Here is a 22,741-nt window from a genome sequence, read left to right on the forward strand (position 1 = left end):
GAGAAGGGTAGGCAGCAAAGAGCTTGCATACACATAACACCAAAGAAAATACAAATAAATGTATTACTCAGCTTTACATGTACAGTGTTTTATGCCATACAAAAATAAACAAAAATGGTTTCCTCCCACCCTCAGTCTTTAATACACTTAGATAATGTAACATGTAAAAGTTCCATGTGCACTTATACAGAGTGCACAGTGACTTTGCATCACTTGAATATCAGACAGGATGTCTATGAAGATTTTCATTCATCCAGGTCATGGTATATCTAGTATAAATAAATTTAAAGCAATTGGACTTGTTTGGTAATCGTCTTCAATGATTACCAAACAAGTCCAGTTGCTTTAAATTTATTTATACTAGATATCAGACAGGATGTTAATCTACATAGGAGTCCAAAGATCCCAGTAATTTGGGCATAAAAAGTTGAAGGTCCTCCAAAGGTTCACCTACAGCAAAAGGTTATCAGGGGTGTCAAGGAGGTAACAGTTGGGCATGCATTGTGGTATCCACTCATTTGGTGACCTCCAGATTTGGCCACCCTCGTGGTGGACCACATTAAGCATGATGGACTTTTTAAACCTGCCTGATATATACAAGCTGTCTTTTTGTTTTGTATTTTGTTAAAAAAAAAAAAAAGTTTATTTCAAGGACAACATACATATAAGTACATAAAAAATGCATGAAATGATGAAATGCACGTAAAAGGCTGCTTTTCTGTGCAATTTTGGAAGTAATATACATTTTTAATTTTTGTTATTGTGATCAGTTACCTATATAGTTCAGATGAAATGCTATATGGAGAATGTTCATCATTCCAATAAGCCCATAACTTATAGTCAAACACATCCCTATAACATTTAAACACACACAAGGGGTCTATTTTATCAGGAGCTGATTAACCAGTCAGTATATTTTTGGTGCATGGAAGGAAACCCACACAGACAGGGAAAACATACAGATCATTCTCAAACCAGAACTAAACTCAGCACCCCAGACAGAGATGCTGGTGCAAAAGCTCAATTTACTAAAACATCTTCTAAAACTTCTTCCCTTCCCTCATTGTGCCAGTGTGACAGAAGCAACAGAAGGGAATGCCTGCTTCAGTAAATTAAGTATTCTGCACAGCCAATGACTTTCAAGAGTTTCAATGTACAATGCAGTGAGAAATTTTCACATTTTCGGCCAACATGTTTTTAAACAAGGTCCCATATAATTTTAAAGATAACACTGATTTTCAGTTGTGCAAAGTGCTTTTATGGGTATGCCAGCTCATCCTTCCCAGAATTCCCCAAAAATGTACAGGTATTTAAAAATGATCTCCTTTTTCTCTGTAATAACACAGTACCTTGTACTTGGTCCCAACTAGGATATAAATAATCCTTATTGGAGGCAAAACAATCCTATAAGGTTTATTTAATGTTTAAAGGATTTTTTAGTAGACTTAAGGAATGGAGATCCAAATTACAGAAATACCCCTTATCTGGAAAACTCCAGATAATTCCCAAGCATTTTGGATTACAGGTCCCATAGCTGGACTGAAAATAAAAACAGCAGGGCAACTTCTAGTTAATGCACAGAATAACGGGAAAAGAAGACATCCTAGTGCACAACTGTTCAATACTAAGTGAAGAATAAACACACTGCAAGCACAGGCCGAATGCCAGCTCTCCAACTACAGCATACTATTATTACTGTGACATTTTGGGTTGTTTCTTTTGTAAAATTACTTTGTAAATGTTTATCTTAATTGTAATATTAATACCAGACCAAAGCACCTATAATAGCATATTTTATACTTAAATGTCTATATTTACATCCAGCTTTATGCTGAACAGTGATCTATAACTGCAGCTAGATGATGTTGTCTTCAGAACAGCAGCTTTGATACTTCTGGTCTTTAGTATACTTGAGCAACAATTTAACTGTGAAATACTTGCCTTTTCTGTGACAACCAGTGGTCTACACGAGGAGGAAATAAATATTTACATAGTAATGGTTTAATTGCTCATTTTGAGCAACTGTGAATAATTTAAACAGTTTATGTTAAGGCAAAGTATGGCAGTCCAAGGCAGTTTAAAAAAAAAAATAAAAAAATCTTAAATTGGCTCTATTGATGTTCTCTCCTCTTTAACTGCTTGTTCCTCTTCATTTTCCCAGCACCAGATACTGTAAAATCATACTCCGAAGTTACATATGGAATTTCTCCTTTAGCACCAGGCTGTATTTAAAATAGAAATATATATATAGCTTTAGTAAGAGGTACGGAATGCAAAACATTTTTGTATTTAACATGTATAGAAAAGGAACATTAATGCAGGAAAGGATACACATAGGGGGAGATTTACTAAGGCATGAACGCTTTTTCGTCGCCGCTGCAAAAAAATCGTATTGTTGCGCCGAGTACAAAAGTTTCGGATTCATTCAAGCTTCAGTATCGTGACTTTCCTTGGGCCAGGTTGGAGCTTCAGAGTGCCATTGAGTCCTATGGGAGGCTTCCAAAATCATGCAAAGTCGGAAAGGTTTTTCCACCGTTTACGATCGTTCAATACGATAAAGTTGCGACGGCAACTAAAAAGTCGCGAAAAATACAAAAAAGTTGCGAAGGCAACGAAGAAGTCGCGAAATTTTAGTTTCCAATGCGAATTTTTGCTATTCGGGATTCGAATTTGTGCTTTGGTAATCATGCATAGTAATACTCTAAACAAGACACCTTTTTGTAAGACCTGTAAACGTGTTAGATTTGTTTGGTTTTTTTCTGATGCATGAAGGCAGATATCAGACCAGTGGGCTCACTGAAATAAACAAAGCACCTAGCAAAAAGATACTCAAGTGAACTATAAAAGGGGAACACAACCTTTACCAGCTATATGCTGTGTAGGACCTAGCCAACTGCAAACCTGTGTATATGTTCTGAGGGTTATTAGGGCCAGCCCATTTCTCTGCTTTACTGTACACAGTGAATATGTTCAGTGCAATAAACTGTATACACATAGATAGAACGAAGACTATAGTGCTGCTGTTACTTTGGAAGCATTAGGAATAAATTAGAAGAAGCTCTGATGAGAATCCCTTTAGACTTTTAGATGATTATTTCACTAGTGTGTAAATTCAATAGTACTAAATAAATGGAACAATTTACTTTACCTGATTCTTGAAGATGGCATGTGGTATGGAGATGTTCCCTACTAGGAGACAGTTTACCACCCTTAAGGATTCGGGCAACAATGGTGTAAGTACATAGTAAACCTTTTTTTCCATATTGACTCCCCGAACTATTCCTGTTGAAATGAATAGTGTATATGTTAGCACAATAGACCTAGGTCTGAAAAGAAAGGATAATACATACAGGAAACAGGCTCCCTGCAGGTATGGTAGAGACTAATTCAGTAAATGACTCTAACTATGCATTAAATATTTAAGAAAAAGTAAAGAAGGACCAACTAGTTATTTTCTGCCTTCAAATGAAATGATCTTATACATTCAGGTTGGGGCCATAATACTCATTTGCTCATGAATAAGTAGCCCTGTGAACAATTGGTCCATCATATTACAAAAAGCAAAGAAAATAGCATTAGTATACAACAGGAGGCCAGGCAAGTAAACATGATCCTCCTATGGCAATGGTCATGGGGAAATTAGTTGCCAGCGGCTAGGCTACCTAGAGCAACTAATCTCCCCAAAATATCTTATTTAAATGCCTTTCCTTCAGCAATTCACTTCTTTTGCCAGTGGAGATTAGTTTGTAGCAGAGATTAACCATTGGGCCATCATTTTGAACAGGTATTTTAAAAAACCTCCAGGTAACCAGAAATAAATATAAATGTAAAACAGAAGTAAAACTCACCAAATCCAAGGCAGTCACAGATGGGGGTTTGTGTTAATATAACTGGTCCATCATTATCACTGTGTATATCATCCAGTATTCGACAAAGGCCAACCCAGCTAGCATTGACAGAGTACATGATATGAGATGGGGCCACATCTGAATGTGCAACACGCACTGCGACTGCATTAAAGGGCACCTAAAAGACAAATATTCTCTAGTTAGAGAACCAGGAGGTAACTGACACAAACATATCTGTATTTCTGCATTCTCTCAGCCTAGGATATAATGGGGGGCCACTAAGAGAAACCGGTCATAAGGAGAAAGGGATACTTAAAACTAAAAGCTAAAATACTTAAAGCTATAAAGCAAAATAACAAAGAATGCCATGCATCTTAAACAGTTTGGATTAAAACATTTTACAGAACTGCAACCTTAGATAGCTAAGTTAACCTCACTGTATATTGCCAAATTTGCAACAACCATAGAAATTATGGTTTGTTCCATCAGGGGACATTTTTGGACTGAATCAGCTACCACATGTAAAATTGCACAGAGCTGGTTATTTGTTACCTAAATTGATTACTGGTAAATTGTAGTAGTATAATGAACCCCACTACTGCCAACAGGATATGGATTCATTCATGGCTAGCCCTATATGAAATTTCAAGAAATAGCTGTGTTTTTGAAAATGGATTTCAGTGCAGGATTCTGCTGGAGAAGCTCTCTTAACGGATGTGTTTTGAAAAAAACATGTTTTTCCATGACAGTATTTCTTTAAGGTCCTATCCCACAAGGCAATTTGCACCTGGGTAGTAACTCATGGCAACCAATCAGATGATTGCTTTCACTGTTCAACATGCAGCTGGCTGTAAAAATCTATCCAATAATTGGTTGCTGTGGGCTACTGTCAAGGTGTAAATGTGCCCAGTGTTTATAAATGACCCCAAGTGTCTCTTTTTCCCCTTGCTTTAGGCTTAGCCATCAGGTTACACTCACACATTGTACACTGTATGCCAAACTTGTGCTTAAAACTGCATATCCAAAAAGGTATACAGTTAGATAAATCTGTACATATGCATCAAGCCTTTCTCATCCACCCGCTGGGCAAGTATGAGGCATAAACATACTTCTTATATAATGCAACTGCAGGTATGACATCAGTTATCTGATATGCTTGGGTCTGTGGTTTTCTAGAAAGGGAGTCTCTCTGTAAATTGGTGTAACATGGAGTAAAGCTGGCCATACACGGTAAGATCCGCAAGAGAGCGAATTTTCTCCCGATATCCCCACCAACTGGTGGGCAATATCGGGCTAATTCGGTCGTTTGGCCCTAGGGCCAAATGATCGAATTAAAATGATGGGTATAGGTGCCATCGGTTTGGTCTAAAGGACCAATATTGGCAGCTAGAATCATCATGTGTATGGCCACCTTTAGGTTACTAAAAGACATTTGTGCATTAGAAAAAAAAAAAAAATCTAGGACTGCATTTCTCCCAACCCCAATTTGAATTTATGCAGCTTAGTTACCATTAAGTACAATCTTATGAGCCAAATAATAAGGATAGTTTGCTTAAATAGTACTCTATGCATTCCTATAACTCAGAGAGCTACTGTAAATCTACTTCAGGTTTCATCAGGAGGGATATCTACCCTGTAATTTAAAGAGGACATTAAACACTATATTTACACAGGGGAATCCCCAGTACTCACTTGTGGCAAATAATTATTGAAAAAAGTAATGGAAACAGGAGTTTTTTGGTGCATTCCATTTGCAAACTTAAAAAATAATTACAGTAACAATATACAACTGATTGGATAAATTACTACAAAATATTAATACCATTCACAACCCTTCCACATACATGAGTAAAATAACTAAGTAGTATCACATTTAATGAAGTATGAGGATCTTTAACCCAGTAACTTGTATCAAAAGCAGCAATCCAAACCCTTAGAAAAAGCTTGTTACAATAAACAAAATATACTTGTTGGAAGAACAGCATTGCTCACACAGAGCAGCCAGATGGCTTCTGAGAACAGTATGTGCTTTTTTTTTTTTTTTTTTTTTTTTTTGTGATGTGACATAAGGAAAAAGCCTCACAGATTTCTTAGAAATTCAAGCAAATATATATCATCAGCTGTGCATTCACATTATTATTCATTTTTTCAGATATATATCCTTTTCCGCTATGTTCTACCCAAATTTTATTATAATAAGTGAAGTTGGCATGGCTTTTCATCCTATTCTTTACGATCAGGTACACTACAATATTCTGGTAGAAGTCAGAGAGCAATTGCAATGAACATAGTACCTAAAAACATATCTGGCTACATTTCTGTTGCAGAAGACATAACAGCATCCATCATTCTTCGCTAACAATAATGGTACAGGTAGAAGAGGATGAGGGGGAGCTAAAACACAATATTTCAGCAACAAAAAGGCTTATTTTGCCAACCACTATACTAAATATTGCACATTTCCCACCACCCAGTCAATTTTGCAATATAAAGACGAGAACTTGGAAAAGATGATACATACCTCATATGGTATTAAGCTATTAATTGGAATGACCTTTTCAGGATGAAAATGTTGCAGCTTGCTTAGGTAGCCCAACATTGCAAGATCACGCAGAATTCCACTATGGCACCGCCTTGAAAAAAACAGAGAAGGTAAACTAAACCTAGAAGTATAAAATGGTCAACCCTGCCAACTTTCACTTTGGTTTTTTAATAAGCAAAATTCTAAGAGGCATCTTGTGATATGCTGCTCAAAGATACAATAAATAAATTGGGTTTTAAAGGATCATTCATGCTAAATAATATTAGATACAGAAGGTAAGTAGTATATTGAACTACAGCAATGTAACGTATAAGCTATAACCATAACTTATTAGAGAAATGAATCCCCACCCCCTTCTTTTTTAATGTTGGCCATTTTACAGAGCTCCCTTCTCCTTTTCAACTAAACAGCCTACATTACTTATAATTTCATGGGTCCTGTATGCCTTTAAATGCAGATTTATCTTCCAGGGTTGGCAGCCTCAATATTTGGCCATATTACATCCAGTATCTGGCTCCCTGGAAGTTATTGCTAAAACACAGAATGAGCGGGCAATCAGAATTTTGCTTCTAGTGGACATGGATCTGGTCAGTGATGCCAGGAAGCCAGATGTTGGGTGTGATAATGGCAAACATCACTCACAGATCAGATATGAAGGACCCACGCAGTAAAAGCAATGCTGCTGGGGATTCCAATGAATGGGGCACTTATAGGAGTGCAGAGGTTTATTTTCCTTTAAAGGAAAACTAAACCCTAAAAATGAATATGGCTAGAAATGCCATATTTTATATGATATATATAATTTTATATAAACTGGCGGGACTGGCTTAAAGTTTCAGCATCTCTATAGTAGTAATGATATAGGTCTTTACATTTGTTACAGTAGCTTCCTATCCTGGATTCTGTTAGAACTGTCTGGGGTGCGCATGCTCAGTGTGCTCAAAGCAGCTGTTGAGAAGTTGAGTGGTCGTGTCAAATTATCAAATTATTATTAGCTTTTGATACTGTTCTACACAATAATCTAGTGCATATAGTTAAAGCTTTAGTCGTTACTGCAATATATTCTAATTGGGGTGCAGAATTGGGTTATGTTCTTTTCAATTATTAGCATAGTTGATGGCATAAATAATTCAGTGTTTATGCTACTGCTCCAATTTGGTACGATGTGTAAGAGATGAAATACAGAAACAACTGTACCCAGCATTTGAGCAGAGAAACAGGTGAACATTTAATATCCTGTTAAATAAATGTATCCAGCGATAACACTTACACGTTACCAGCTTCTCCTGCCCCAATAAAATCTGCCTCAAGGGCAACTAACTGATGTCCAGGATGAGAATGGAAACACAAGTATTCTGAAGAGTCCTGCAGTTGCTCATCCTCTGAAGAGTCAAACTCCCTGGCTTTTCTTCGGGCTGTGGAATTGCCCTTTGTCAGAAATCCTGGTGCATTCTGAACGTAATTCTGAGTGAGAGGTTCCATGTCGTCACTATCTTTAGCATTTATCTGAATAATGTGACTCGGCGATAGAAGACGTATTATATCAATCAAAAGCAGCAATCCAAACCCTTAGAAAAAAAATAAAATGAGTAACACACACATTACTATTCAGTCCTAAAATACTGTTTTATTAGTAAAACATATGATCCATTAATGTTAAATATTTTTGCTCATGTGTGTCTGAATAACAGTGAACAAATACAAGATTTTAAGTTTACTTTCTGCTGTCTTACTTTTTTAACTTATAAAGTTGACATTACATAAAAAGATCCAATCAATTCAGCTGGTATTTGCACACCCAAGCTGTGGGCCAAACTGGACAGATACACCCATTTACAACAATTTGGGGCCAAAGCCAATAATATTTCAGAAGGGATTCATCCAGACTTGGTAAAACAGGTCAGTATCCACAGCCTCAGGCGGTGTTTACCCAACAGGATTTTCCAACCTTCCTTGTCCATATCGGATAGGCAACTTTTATCCCACATGCAGGCAAAACAGTATGCCAACCATGTCAGGAGTGGTTGATACTGCAACCAATATTAACCAGTTAACGGCCAGGTTAAGTGTGGCAGACAACCTTCTGTACTTGGCTCCATCACTAAGTCAAAATGTTACACTGTACACACAGTTTTCTGTAGGGAGAGGATACTTCTGTTGGTCAAGCTGTTGTAAACAACTCCCAGGTATCCTGACACCTACTATGTGTAATGTAGTACCACAGCTGAAACACTACAAGTGGCCTGTAAATGGTTATCTAGGGTAGAAAAGCCCTGTTCAGCAGAGTTTGCTGCCATTTATTATATCTTTCGGCTTACACACTTAAAAGTACAAATAAAAGTAGAAAGTCAATAGTCTGTGTATAATTCATACAATTAAAAATGGGTTCACACAGATAACCTGTGTTCATATGCTCAAATGTGGCAAATTACTTGTGCCTGTATCTATATACATTGTACTAGCCACTCACCCTCTTCTAGTCCCTTGTTATGGGATTCTAACACAACAAAAGGACAGTGAGATATTGCTTAGCCACAAATGTATTTCAAACATATTATAAAATGACAGAACAGAGAAAACTGGAAATGAAAAACTGAACAAATAGCATCCTTCTAAAAGTTGGCCAGAAAAATTAAATAGTATACATGCACCTATTTTCAGACAAAACACAAAAGCAACATTTAAAAATAAATAAAGAGTGTCCATTAATCAAAATATATATGGACATACCTTTAACCCATCCCATGGTATTAATTAATAGTGGTTCATCTCTTTTATATGAAGTAATGACATATTTAACAGATTCCACAAACCGTTCCATATCTTGCTCACAGGATGTTTCCCCAAAGTATACCATTTTTTGTGCTTCTTGTTGGTGCGTAAATGGTGGACCTTAAACGAGTACAAAAAAGTCATGAAGGATTACGTTTCACCTAAAGCCTTTCAGATTCTGATACCTGTGAACATTTGGCATCATCATATATTGCAATATATATGCCATATGAGCAAAAATATCTGGATATCCCATATAATTAATAGAATGAACAATTCAAGCCATATTTCTGATGTCAGTGTATAACATCAGAAAGTTTAGATTTTAACCACCTTTTGAAAAATAATTTTACAGTAGCTTTAAGCATAGAGTCATGTAAACCAGTAACAAAAGTTGCCAGTGAAATAGATTGTACATGTAGACAGGACATGTAAAGAATAGCAAAGAACAAACAGATGTTGCTTTTTGTTACTAGAAGTTTTACAAATAACTTTTTAAAAACGAATATAAGTTGGGAAGATGCTTAGAATTAAGTTTCCTTACATTATGCACAATTTTATATCTGTGTTTGCAACATCTTTAAAAGGGGCAAAGGAAACAGTTAATTTACACTGTTCATTTAAAGCGCTTCTTCTTCAAAGAATCTATTATTTCAAAGTCTTATGCATAAATCAAACATATCACAAACCCACATCCAGTATGATTAATTATCAATGTATTCCACTGCATGCTGCAGACTGCAATAGTTTCTGTGGGGCCATACAGCTTTAGGATAACAATACAGTAATAGCATCTATTATCTGGAATGTTTGGGACCTGGGGTTTTCCATATAAGGAGTATTTGCCACCAACATATATTTCTACAGCTTAATTAGGATCAAGTACAAGGCACTAAATCATTACAAAGCGTTTGCTTAAAATAGATTCAATGGGATACACGGCCTTCCCATATCTTAGAGTTTCAGCATAACAGGTTTACAGTCAGATCCCATACCTGTACTTAACCTATTAAAAAAATAAATAAAAACCAGTCATACCAAGAACAGGCTCTGTTATGCTCAACAAAGATATACATCCAGGAGGTGTAAATTCTGTTTGTCCCAGATCACAATCCAAGTATCCAACAGAAGAGATGCTATTTAAACAGGGGAAACAATTTATTAAAATGTTTAAAATGCTGATCTTATAAACATGTTATGAACAAATATTTGATTTATTTTTTGAAAAATACTAATACATGGTTAAATTAACCCAATTATAAGATAGTCCTTTGATTAAAAAAAAGGGGGGGGGGAGAGATGTATTGAATATACTTGTGCTAGTATTGTGCAAGTATTGGAAGGATCAGGATATATATATATAGTAATTTAAACAGCAGAGTTACCAGCCAAAGACTAAGGGGGAGATTTATTAAGACACGAATGCCCGGAGCGTTCATTCAAACGCTCAGAGCGTATTTTCTGCAATTTTTTTGCACGCCTGCGTGACTTTTTTGTACACTTGGAAAAAAAATTCGGAAAGGTTCTGCCACTGTTTACAATCATTCGGTACGAAAATTTTGTGACTTTCGGATTGCCAATATGATATCATGACTAATACGATTTTTTTGTAAGCATTTTCGTGATATTTGCAATTTTCAGAAATTATCGTATCCAATCCGAATTTTTCCCATTCGGGATTTGAACTCGTGTTTTCATGAATCGGCCCCTAAGCGTATTGAGCAGTACAAGTAAAGCTAACTGGTGGGGAGAAAGGAAGACTATACCTGCATTTGCACCCCACTGTGCATATTTCCCACCCACCGGGTCTGTTAGGGCTCAGGCTGCTGCACTAGAGAAATGGCTATCAACCTGACACATTGTGGAATTGAGAAGTATCAAGCTACACGTCAAGCCTGTAGCCCTAAAACGACAAAACACGATCACTTGATTTGTAAGCACACAGCTGTGTTTTGGTTTGGTTTTTTTTTAGCACAAACTGAAAAAATTGATAAATCAGCCTCCCCTTTCCAGAATTTTACCAAATGGTACAGTTATTTAGCCTAGAGCACCATCTTGTGGCAATTTTTAAACAACAACAACATCCAGGCATTTGTCTTCACAAACTGACACGCTCAGTAGAGTAAAATGTTTGGATTTTAAAATACTGCCTGTCTCCGAGTGTAAGTCTGCACTAAAGACAGATGAGAAAGGTAAGTTAAAAGGCAACACAGCAGTGTTTTTTGACCATGTAAAAAACTGCAACTACGTTCATTGGCTGGTACATAACATAATAGCACCCATTAAATGGGACATTTCTTGTTGTCCTTGAATCCTCCTTCAGAACATATATGCCAGCCTTGATAAACATTATAAAAAGAAAGAAGTCATTCACCTGTGCATTTTTACTTACTGGTTTAACAACTGGTTCATCAGATACCGAATAAAGGTTGATTTCCCAACATTTTTAGAGCCACAAACAAGAATGATAGGGCAACCATTGTCTTCTTCTGAAAAACACACAACAGGACACACATTTACTTTGACATACTGTTTTTGATTTTTTAAAAAAAAAAAAAAAAACACAAGCGCCTATAGTATGGACTTTAAAAACATTTTGAAAAATACTTATTCAGTAAAACACTGCTCACCAGCGTAATTTAAAAAAAAAAACATATCAGGCAAGTAGCCTTTTCAGGCCTGATGAAGGGTTCCATGACCTGAAACACGTAGGAAGCTGCTACACAGATTTTCCCAAGAAGCAGGAACAATCTGACCCACCCTCCTTCACCATTTGCTGGGGACATTAAAGAAAATTGAGATTCCCTCTGCCCACAAGACCAGCAAAAGCTGAAAAATACTGGTGCTCTGCAGAGGAGAAGGGTTCGCATATTGGCTACAATAGCAGGACTCAAGATAACCACTGATAAGTAAGCTAATTAATCTCCACATGCTAAGTAACCTGATTGAATAGACTGTTACCTGCACATTGGGAAAAGGCTACATTCCTGATATGTTTTTTTAAAAATTACGCTGGTGAGCAGCTTTGTTTGCTGTTTTAGCATCTGGGGATCTTGTGCCTCAGAAGGGCTCAGCTGCCTGATTTTTTTTTTTTAAATGCATTATTGGTGGGATTTGAATATAGAGACAGTGCTGGAAAAAGTACAGATTTGCATTTTGTTTTGTTTTTTTACACAACCAATAAAGTATCTTACATGTGAAAATGTGAAACAAGCATATGTTTAATGCTCTGCCCCCAGACAGCAGTCATACCCACTGTGCCAAGGTGTTTCACACAGTAGTGATAGACAGCAACAGAGGTCTATGTAGTTTAAAAAGGCAGTATTCATATATAGTATATCACAGGATTAAAACAAACAGAACCTTTGCTGAAAAGATAAGCTGCCAATTTATTATAAAGCAATAATGATATATATTAGGGCAGAGACAGGAAACAAACATATCTAAAGCATTACTGACACCTTCTTAACACTACTAAGGAGATTTTAGTATTTCTAATAACATAGCACTGTGCCACTGATTTTGTAAAATACCTCCCCTAAGCTATCCCCAGCTTCCAAGAGCTTTCTGCATTCATGCAGAGCGGATAGTGGCGTGATCTTTCATTAAAGGAACAGTAACACTAAAAAATGAAAGAGCTTTAAAGTAATAAAAATATAATACTCTGTTGCCTTGCACTGGTAAAACTGGTGTGTTTGCTACAGTAACTCTACTATAATTTATATAATAAGCCATGGAGCCAGCCATTCAAGCTGGAAAAAAGGAGAAAAGGCACAGGTTACATTGCAGATAACAGATAAGTTCTGTAGAATACAATAGTGTTTTATCTGTTATCTGTTATCTGCTATGTGCCTGTGCCTTTTCTCCTTTGAATGGCTGCCTCCATGGCTACATAGCAGCTTATTTATATAAATTCTGAAGTGAATACACACAACTTTTACCAGTGCAGGGCAGCAGCACATGATATTTTAGTTACTTTTATACACTTTCATTTTTAGGCGTTACTGTTCCTTTAAGTACAGTTTACATTCGTACTCCAGCCTATTGAAAGTTTGCACCACCTCCAGCCCAGTGTAAATGCAGGAAGCCTCCCTTCTCCTGAGACAGCCGGCACACTTCCACATGGAGTAAAGTATTTTCAGGCCTTTTGTTGCATGAGAGGAATTGCAAAGCAGAAAGAACTCTGTAGCAAAGGCCCAGGATAACTTCCCAGTTTTCCATTAACATGGAAGGCTAAAGTTCACCTACGAAGTTTTAATGCACAGCCAATGCAGTGAGCATTTCATAAAGCAATGCCATTATATTATTGACACTTACCAAGACAGGCATTAACTAAAGTTTGGACCTCTGAATGCCACTCTTCTGACATTTTAAAGCCATTTTCAGGATCGCGATTTTCAACACCAACAGAGTATAAAACTGCATTGTTTGTGAAGGAAGAATTTCTTTCTTTCTGTGATAATTGAAAGAGAAGAGCTGTTGAAGTAGGATGCATAATTCTGCAAAATTCTGACCAAATGTTAAACCTGAAAGAGAAGCTTAAACAGGGATAGTCTGAAAACCACAGATATAAAGCATGAACCAAGTATATAGGAATTATGGAGGAAGATTAAACACCATGTACAAATATCCTTTCTTCCAAGACTTCTTCCATTCATGCAGCCCCTTTGATCCACCATTTAGACAAACAACCCCAATGTAATTCATTGCATTACAAAAGACTCCAGTTAAAGGACAAGGAAAGGCAAAGTCACTTGGGGGTGCCAAAATGTTAGGCACCCCCAAGTGACTTTAATCGCTTACCTTGTACCCCGGGCTGGTGCCCCTGTTAGGAGAAAACAGCACCAGCCTGGGGCACCTGGGGGCGATGCACTTCCTCCTTCCTGTATTGTTAAGATGTGACTGCGAGTTAGGCGCATGCGCAGTAGAGTGAAAAGCCGACTTTTCTGTTAAAGTTCGGCTTTTCACTCTACTGCGCATGCGCGCGCGGCAATACAGGAAAGAGGAAGCGCTACAGGTACCCCAGGCTGGTGCTGTTCTCTCCCAACAGGGGCACCAGCCCGGGGTAAAAGGTAGGCGGTTAAAGTCACTTGGGGGTGCCTAACATTTTGGCACCCCCAAGTGACTTTGCCTTTCCATGTCCTTTAAAGGACATGTAAACCCCCCATAAAAAAAAATTAATTAGCGAACAGTTAATGAAATCTTTAAATACCTGCCACTCTAGTTCTTTAAAGTTTAATAGTAAGGCTGCAGCATCCCCTTAATCACTTAGGATTCCTTCTCCCTCTGCCCTCCCTTAGGAATTAACTTTGAGCATGCTCAGTTGGCCAAGAGCCAGTTATTCTCAACTCAGGATACCAAACACACTCTCCAGTCAAGCAGCCAATGAAGAGATGGCACTGCTGGTTTCCATAGAAACTCTGCTCTAGCTGTGCACTCTGCTGGAGAAAAACGTGCAAAAATCTGCACTCCTCCGAGAGGAGTCTTAGACATATTTTTTCTATTCTTCTAATTTACGGACCCTTTCCATGGGTTATGTTTACTAGTTATAACAGGTAAAAAGTGAGTTTTCATTCTGGTATTCTAAATCTTATGTAAATACAGCACAAAAATCTACATCAGTATCCAATAAAATATCTTAATAAAATAACTGCAGTGACCTCAAAGCAATAAAGAAATGTGGTTAGTAGTATGTAAAGTAAACAAAACCTAGCCTTAACGGAAATCTTAAACAAAAGTTGATTTAATAAGAAAACCACTTAGCGTGTCAGACATATCCAGTAATCAAGAGAATCGAATGATAAAATGAAAAAGTACCACTTTTGTAGAGAACACATTGGCATAATCCGGATGACTGAGAATAAAACTTGTTGTAGAATCTTCTAAGCGTTCCAACAATATAACAGAACTTGAAGATGTGAAGCTTTTCATTACTGTACGCCGGTACTCTAAAACAAAGAAAGTAGAGTTAAAATAATGTGCTGATTATATCAATAAATCACTGTTCTATTTTAGAAGGTAAATAAGCCTTGCCATGGGATGCCATGATCAACACAATGTTAACATTGCCATATATGGGCCACACGTAAGGCTGCTCATACAGTAGCTGTCCATTCAGACACCAGTCCAATTGGTCTGGTAGCCCAAAAGATCAACCAGCTTAGGTCGTAAGTCGAAAACTCAAAATATACCCAATTCCCCAAAACATTATCAGAGGTTAAGACACCCCAGTATATATTACCAATTGACAGATATCCTCTAAGCAATGCTCGCACTTCCATCCGAACTTCTTTTTTTGTTTTTAGTGGTTTCTTATACTTGAGTCCTTCGATTGACAGACAGCTATGTGTATGTGGAGAGAACAAGTCATAGGCTTTTTGGTTTTTGATGATAGTAAGGCCAAACACTTGCACACTGCCATGCAAGCAGGTCAAACTACACTTTCCAGTGAAAGTTAGTTTCTGGAAACAAAAAGAGGGGGAAAAAGGTTATTTATAATTTAATTTCAGAAATCATTGCATGACTGATAGATAGAGTAGCACCAACTCTAAAAACATTGTGTTACCTTTAATTTAAATGTCTTTAAATAGATGCTAAAGTTTAAAGAGCAAAATTACTGTGCAACATAAACATTGTCTGTACATACTTTGAATTGTCTACACAGGAGAGGTATACACCATTAGCACAAGTAGATTTCACTAGTTCAGTTATGTCTACAAATAATTGTTATTGAACTGCACTGCCAGAGGCATACGTATCTAAAAAATAAATACATAAATGTACAAATTACCAGTCACAGACCATAACAAAGGGAATGTAAGATAGAAATAGTCAATGATGTGACTATAATATATTATAATATAAACCCTAAAAACAAATTAGCATAAAATTACATAGCGTGCACTTTTGAGCATTTTATTTTTTTTGTTTTCAGTGGTCCTACTGCCATGAGGCGAGAAGAAATTCGCTGAAGTTACAAAGTGCCGCTCCTGGTAACGTCAAGAACTGAAATGCTGTTTTTTAGAGAGGTGAGGTCGCGAAGAAAGCAGATCTTCTCCCGATATCCCCAACTACGGGTGGGCAATATCAGGCTAATTCAGTCATTTGGCCCTGGGGCCAAACGACTGAATTAGAACGACGGGTATAGGCGTCCATCAGTTCGAAGACCGCATCAAGGAGCCAATGCGGTCCCACAATTCGACTAATTTTTAAACCTGCCCGATCAAGATCTGGCAGATTTTAGGCCAGATGACGGTCGAGCAGGCCCATCATTCAGGGCCGGAACTAGGGGTAGGCAGAAGAGGCAGCTGCCTAGGGCGCAATGATTAGGGGGCGCCAGGCAGAAGCCTCTGCTGCCTACCACTAGTTCCCCTACTTTGCCATTGCCCCCGCCGCTAATGACAAGCGGCGGAGGCAATGACCCACGGCATCGCATTGCATCGCACCCCCCCCCCCCCCGAACTGCACATGCCCATACATGGGCCGATAAGCTGCCGAATCAGTCTAAGGGACTAATATCGGCAACTAGAATCGACCCAAGAAGGCCCCCTTAATTGCACTGCCATATGTACAGAAGTAACAAAAGTTAATATACTGGATCTTCTTTGCACACTTACTAATATTTTTCCCAGCAATGTGTCGCCCATGATGCTTGGGGTACAATGCAATTGCCCTTTCCAGCCTGTGCATTCTTACTATTTTCTGCTGCCAAACACAACTGATTGTGATTGGTTACTTTAAAAGTCCACCCTGAAAGAAGGGCTAAAGGTACGATTTATTTACTAACTGGGTAAAGCTGCTCCTAGGCAGTAACCCATAGCAACAAGTCAGGGATGTGCTTTGTTCAGTCAGCGGCCAAAAATGTGACTGGTTGCCATAGGTTACTGCCCATGTGTAAATGTGACTGCAATTAGTAAACGAGCAGATATCTATAAAAAAAAAACCCGCCAACCTGTCCTGGTTCCAGGAGCACAACACAGACACCATCTTCGTCCAACACCGCTGTGAGCCCCTGGGGCTTCTCCTTGTCGCCGATTCCATTCACGCGTCCCTTCAGCTTGTGGCGCTCGGCGGCGGCAGCGGCTGCTACTTTACAGCGCTCAGCCAGGGCATTGCGGTGCCGGGACGAGCCGTTCTTTCCGGGCCTGCACCTGAAAGAGACGGTGTGCCGAGCGCTTGCATTTTGGTGCTTCATAACAAAAGATTTGGGGTACAACCCGCGCAGTCCCCTCGCATACCCAGGAACAAGGTTTGAAAACTACGCCGGTGTGGCAGCACAGGGACGACCATTACCATCCGGGTGTGTTTGCCTCTTCTAATCTTTCACAGCGCTACATGTGCCTGGGAACTCACGGTTAACGCTTTTCGGCCAGCACAGTGATTGCTCCGCCTTCCAGCTAGGGTTCAAACATAACTTTATTGGAATGAACGCTATTGGGTTAATTTGTTGGCTCCGGAAGCGGAAGAGTGAAGTTGGGACAGGGGCGCTGAAGATCGCGGAACTGTATAGTTTCTGCCATTAAATTACCAGGATGGGTACTTGTGTGTAATAGATATTTCTCTTACACTCCGGTGTATTACATGCTATGTAAGTCACAAGTAAAAAAGTAGATACTTCTGTAGGGTTAGTGATAATTGCTCATGTTAGGGGTTTCAAAATCTGAACCTAATTGCAGATCATTACCACTACATTGCACACTATGCTGGTACTGCCATTAATTAATTAATTAATTTCACCCAGAAATGCACCCAAAAGTAGCCCATGCACCTTTAGCAATACACAATAAGGTTTGCCCATTTGACAATGTTGCCAAACGAGTGAATCTTTGTCCAATTTAGCAACCTTTATTTTGGGTCGAATTGGGCTAATCTAATCGTTTGGACAGATTGCTTTAACTGAGGCCTATGCAGGCCTGTTAAGGTCCCCATACACGGGCCGATAGAAGCTGCCGATATCGGTCCCTTGGACCGACTCGGCAGCTTATCTGCCCTTGTAGGGGCAGAAATGAGCGGGCTGCCCGACCGATATCTGGCCTGAAATTGGGCAGATATCGATCGGCCAGGTTAGAAAATCTAGTCGGATCGGGGACCGCGTCGGCTTGTTGATGCGGTCCCTGAACCGACTGCCCCATTGCCGCCTACATAATCCAGTCGTTTGGCCCCAGGGCCAAATGATCGGATTATTATTTTTTTTTAACTTCAAGCTCCCCGATATCGCCCACCCGTAGGTGGGGATATCGGGGGGAAGATCCACTCGCTTGACGATCTCGCCAAGGAGAACCTTAGGAGAGTACTAGATCAACGCACCCATGTGGTTCCTGCCCAGGCACAGCCCAAGCCCCTGCCACCAGGATTAGAGAAAAAATAAACTCCTCATTTATCTTATGTTCTATGAACCTCTTTTTCCTCCTGTACCTATTTTCCTCTTCTGTCCATGCCACCACCCCCTTACTTTATTTTATCCTTTGCTTTGATGTCTCTTTCATTTAATATACCTTTTTTTGCAGGCCCATGTCACACACAACACAATATGCTGCCCAAGGTGAATGTGAACTTTGGAGACAGAATATATCCAGTGCAGGGCCCCATTTAACCACAGTCATTAAGCCAAGTATATTAAATCTCTTCATTCATTGCAACAATGATTACAAATGCAGCCTTTTCCAATTCAAAAAGAATGACAGTGAGAGGGAGGTATCATACATTTAAAGGAGAAGGAAAGGTAAAAACTAAGTAAGCTTTATCAGAAAGGTCTATGTAAATACAGGCATATTCACTCACAGAGTTCTCTGTCAAAAGAAATAGGATTTGTTTTCTCTTTGTTTTCCTGTGCCTAATAATCAGGTTTGCCCGACATGAAGATCTCTGTTGTTAAATTACAACTGATAGCACCCTCTGACAGGGGGTCCTAGGAATTGTTTAATCACAGCTAAAGAGCTTTAGGCAGGAGTGTTCTTTTTGTGCCACCACCACCCCCACAATAAATATATCCTTGGATGTATTACATATTACAATTCCAGCATCTCTTCCAGTGGCCTAACTAGAACTACCCACCCCTCAGCAAAATTCTCTAGATCCCAGAAGTTTCCTATTTTGACCCCATAGTCTTTTGCAAGTAGAAGACATCTCACACAGCTGTTTATTCAAAGGCCACTTTATTTTTTTGCATAGGAACCATTATTACAATGATCTTTATATAGCTGATTTCCAGCTTACTTGTGCAATATATTATAATTGATTTCACAGGTCCAACAGTGAACCACTTATTTTATACACAGTTATTATAATCATAACTTAGAGATATCCTACAAATATTGTAGAACAATGTAAGTACTTTGCTGACTCAGTATGACTGTAGAAGTCCTAAGCATATCCAAGAGACATTTTAACACACTGATAGAACTATCTGATATATACTCATTCATTTTATCATGATTGTCTTTACTATAAAATTTCATCTAATTCTGTATCTTAAGTGCCATGGATTAACCATTGCAGAATTTGCAAGTTTTCCTCAGGACAATATTGCCAGAGGGCTGCAAGTCCGGCCTGCCTGCATTCAACCTCAGGGTAACTATTATATCTCTTTATATAAACATTTTTAATAAAAAAAAAAAAAAGATAAAATACAGTGCATAATATATTTAGCCCCATCAAAACAATGTAGGATCCTTTGTACAGACTATATATTCTTCATTATGAAGCAGTAAATGTATGAATGTAATCATCCACAAGGGTGGCAGCAAAGATCAAAACACAAATAACCTCTGCTTGTGTTATCATTCTGTTGTTTAGTATTGCCCTCTACCACGGCCTCCAAAGTATCTTTGTGCTGGCCACTGGCCCAGGCCCCTTTTGATGGGAAGAAGAGACTGAAATGCCTCTGGGCTGTGAGTCCAAGCACTGAAAATGATTCATCAGTTTAAGTTGCATCTCCTCCTCTGTACGGTGAAAAGAGAGGAAGGCAAATGTCTCATGGAGGCAGTTAGAATAGCCTTGACTGAAATCTTGATAGTCTTTTCTATTATCTGTAAAAAAAACATAAATCATATTAGTCATCTGAAACTATTAAAGGTACATCAAGCCTTTATACAGTATGTCATTTTTGGAAAGAGGAGCCCACAAATAAGGCAGTAGTATCTGAAATCCTTGCAACATTATACTTTAAAGGAGCAATATGGCAACCTCATTAGAATAAAATATAGTGTGTAAAGTGTATTATATAACTAATATTAAATTATTTGGAAAAACCGCTGATGGACTTTTTTTCTCTGTTTGGACCACTACTTCCCTCTTTAGGCTTAGAACACATAGATGGTTGTGAGCACTGTTGGTATTTTTTCTAACCCAGCACGCCTTGTTACAAGTCTTGAGGAAGCTGTCTCTATAGCACACCAACCGAGGCAACAGTATGTGATACGAGAGGCTTCAAAACAATACAGTGACGGTATCGGTGCTTTTAAACTTTTCATTTATGATGTTTTCTATCAGAAGCACAATACTCAGTTATTTCCATATAAGGCAAATTATAGGCAAACTTGTTTGTTACAAATTAGTTGCAAAAAATATCTATCATTTTGAGTATACAATTGTATTAAACTTAGTTTCCTGTAAAAAGAGGAACTAGATGCAATGTTTATTATCACCAAGGGGTGCAGGGCTGTCTGCTAGACTTTGCAGTCTCAAATCTTCCAACTATGATGTTAAAATATGTTTTAACCCATTACTGCCTTTACCATTCCTCTTATTCCACCCTGCCTTAGGCATATCTATATTGGGGACACAAATTGAGGCTATAGATTAAGTAAAGGGGAGTGTCCCATCCGCAGACAGGCCTGTCTTCAGGTGAAAAGTCAATAATCAACATCACATGTTCCTCAAAAGGAGAAATGCCAATTTCCTGTAATGAGAGTAGCTCTATAGTCTGGCAGAGGCAGTGTTAACACATTCAAGAAGTGGCTGATAGTGGAGATAGATAATTTAGTTGCTCCGTGGTTCTCCCTGAGAGGGCTCTGGTGATTACACCATCCCTACTGAGCAGAATCTGTGCTAATAACAGAGGATATTGGGCTTTGTAGCATTTAGTTATTCTTAATAACAAAATCTTACTTTTTGATTGGCTGCAGATCTGTTGCTTGAGGAACTTTACAGCTAATTCCAGGATATCGGCTTTCTCTGGCTTGGAATCAGGCTGGAGGAGCTGGAATTCCTTCTCCAAGAGATTCTGGAGCTGGTTAATGCTGCTGTTGATGCGGTCTCTGCGCATTTTCTCCACCATTGGTTTCCTTATCTAGAATGAAAAGGTAAAATGTTTATTTTATTACCCAAATGCTGGGCATGTTGCAACATACTGGATAAAACACAACCTGAAAAAGAAAGGCATTTACCTTGTTTTTCTGTTTGGTAGTGAGTTTATCTGCAGGATACTCTCTGGAGATGAGGCAGGTTGCACTGTTGACAGCCATGTTATAGGCTCTGTTAGTAAAAGAGATTCATTCAGAGAGTTGTCTGTAGCTCTGCCTTTATACCCTCACGTCTGCATGACAATGCCTGGGTCCCCATCTACTCTGAGTTTCCCACAGCATGGAACCAATCAGAAGAGCTCCAGGACAACAGTCACTTTCATTCATGCCTGTGAAATTAGCTTCTGTTGCCAAAAGAATGGACCCCCACCCAGATGTCAGGAGTGTGTGCTGTACAAAGGACACATGGTCTGACTGTCAGAACCTGGGAAAGTTCCACCCACAATGCTTCTGACCTGTTGCCAGAGGCAGAACTGAGAGATAACAAGGAGATTGTTTTAAATACAACACCACCATGCTACATTTGTTATGCCTGCAGGCGAGGGATGGACGGGGGAGTGGGAGGATGATATGTGTGAGTCACAGGGCTAGACACATTTGGGCTAGCTGGGAAAATTCGCCACATACACTCGCTATTCACCTGTTGCAATTATTTTAGAAGTGGCTGATAGTATCTATTTGTGGCAAAATACTGCATGACGAGCTGTGTCCCTTTCAGGGCAGGGGCCCATAGGGCTGTTGAATTGCAGCAACTCAGTCTGTCTGACTCTGACTCCTTTACTGGATTTCACTCAATGAATGGAAACCAACAAACCATATACTTTGGCTATCCCTAGGTGAATCATAATTTTATCATATTCTCTAAAAAAAATTTAGTCTGCAATAAAAAGAAGCTTTAAGCTTATCATTAGGGAAAGACTAGGGTGGCAATATCATCTATTTAAACGTGTCTATCCATAAAATAGCCCTAAACCCTAAAAATGTCTCATTAGAAAATGGTAAAGTAAATTTTATAGTAAATATGTCAAACGTATTAGAATTATCCAGAAATAAGCAGAATTCCCAGTCTGCAATGTAATGCAAAAGGTAAGTGGCCCCCTTTTGAAAGCTGGAAAGTTTTAGAAGAAGAAAGAAAATAAGACCATTTGAAAAGTTGCTATAATCTGGCCATTCTATAACATACTAAAAGTTAAATTAAAGGTGAACCACCCCTTTAATCAATAGTATTTTTAGATTTATTAATTGCAATGTGTGTTCCATTAATATATTGTGAAAAT

At 38.5% G+C, this 22,741-nt stretch overlaps 2 protein-coding genes and 1 long non-coding RNA gene across 3 annotated transcripts; 1 reads left to right on the top strand and 2 right to left on the bottom strand.

Moving 5' to 3' along the window:
* Positions 1-620: 620 nt before the first annotated feature.
* On the bottom strand, positions 621-17,632 carry nol9 (nucleolar protein 9). The gene is made up of 12 exons (XM_002933847.5): positions 17,114-17,632; positions 15,404-15,623; positions 14,980-15,110; positions 13,480-13,615; positions 11,555-11,651; positions 10,201-10,298; positions 9,121-9,282; positions 7,661-7,958; positions 6,370-6,481; positions 3,849-4,026; positions 3,149-3,282; positions 621-2,222 (listed from the first exon to the last, which is right to left on the bottom strand). Exons 1-12 carry the CDS (start codon positions 17,354-17,356, stop codon positions 2,112-2,114), a joined length of 1,920 nt encoding a protein of 639 aa, XP_002933893.2. The 5' UTR covers positions 17,357-17,632; the 3' UTR covers positions 621-2,111.
* A 1,667-nt stretch (positions 17,633-19,299) lies between these two features.
* On the bottom strand, positions 19,300-21,948 carry hes5.3 (hairy and enhancer of split 5 gene 3). Its single transcript, XM_002933848.5, has 3 exons — positions 21,549-21,948; positions 21,271-21,451; positions 19,300-20,189 (listed from the first exon to the last, which is right to left on the bottom strand). Exons 1-3 carry the CDS (start codon positions 21,624-21,626, stop codon positions 19,966-19,968), a joined length of 483 nt encoding a protein of 160 aa, XP_002933894.1. The 5' UTR covers positions 21,627-21,948; the 3' UTR covers positions 19,300-19,965.
* LOC116412297 lies at positions 19,644-21,539 on the top strand. Its single transcript, XR_004223647.1, has 3 exons — positions 19,644-19,731; positions 20,461-20,608; positions 21,288-21,539. It is a non-coding gene; the product is annotated as an uncharacterized LOC116412297 (long non-coding RNA).
* Positions 21,949-22,741: the final 793 nt, after the last annotated feature.

The sequence above is a fragment of the Xenopus tropicalis genome, chromosome 7, assembly GCF_000004195.4.
Source record: "Xenopus tropicalis strain Nigerian chromosome 7, UCB_Xtro_10.0, whole genome shotgun sequence".
Classification (NCBI taxonomy): domain Eukaryota; kingdom Metazoa; phylum Chordata; class Amphibia; order Anura; family Pipidae; genus Xenopus; species Xenopus tropicalis.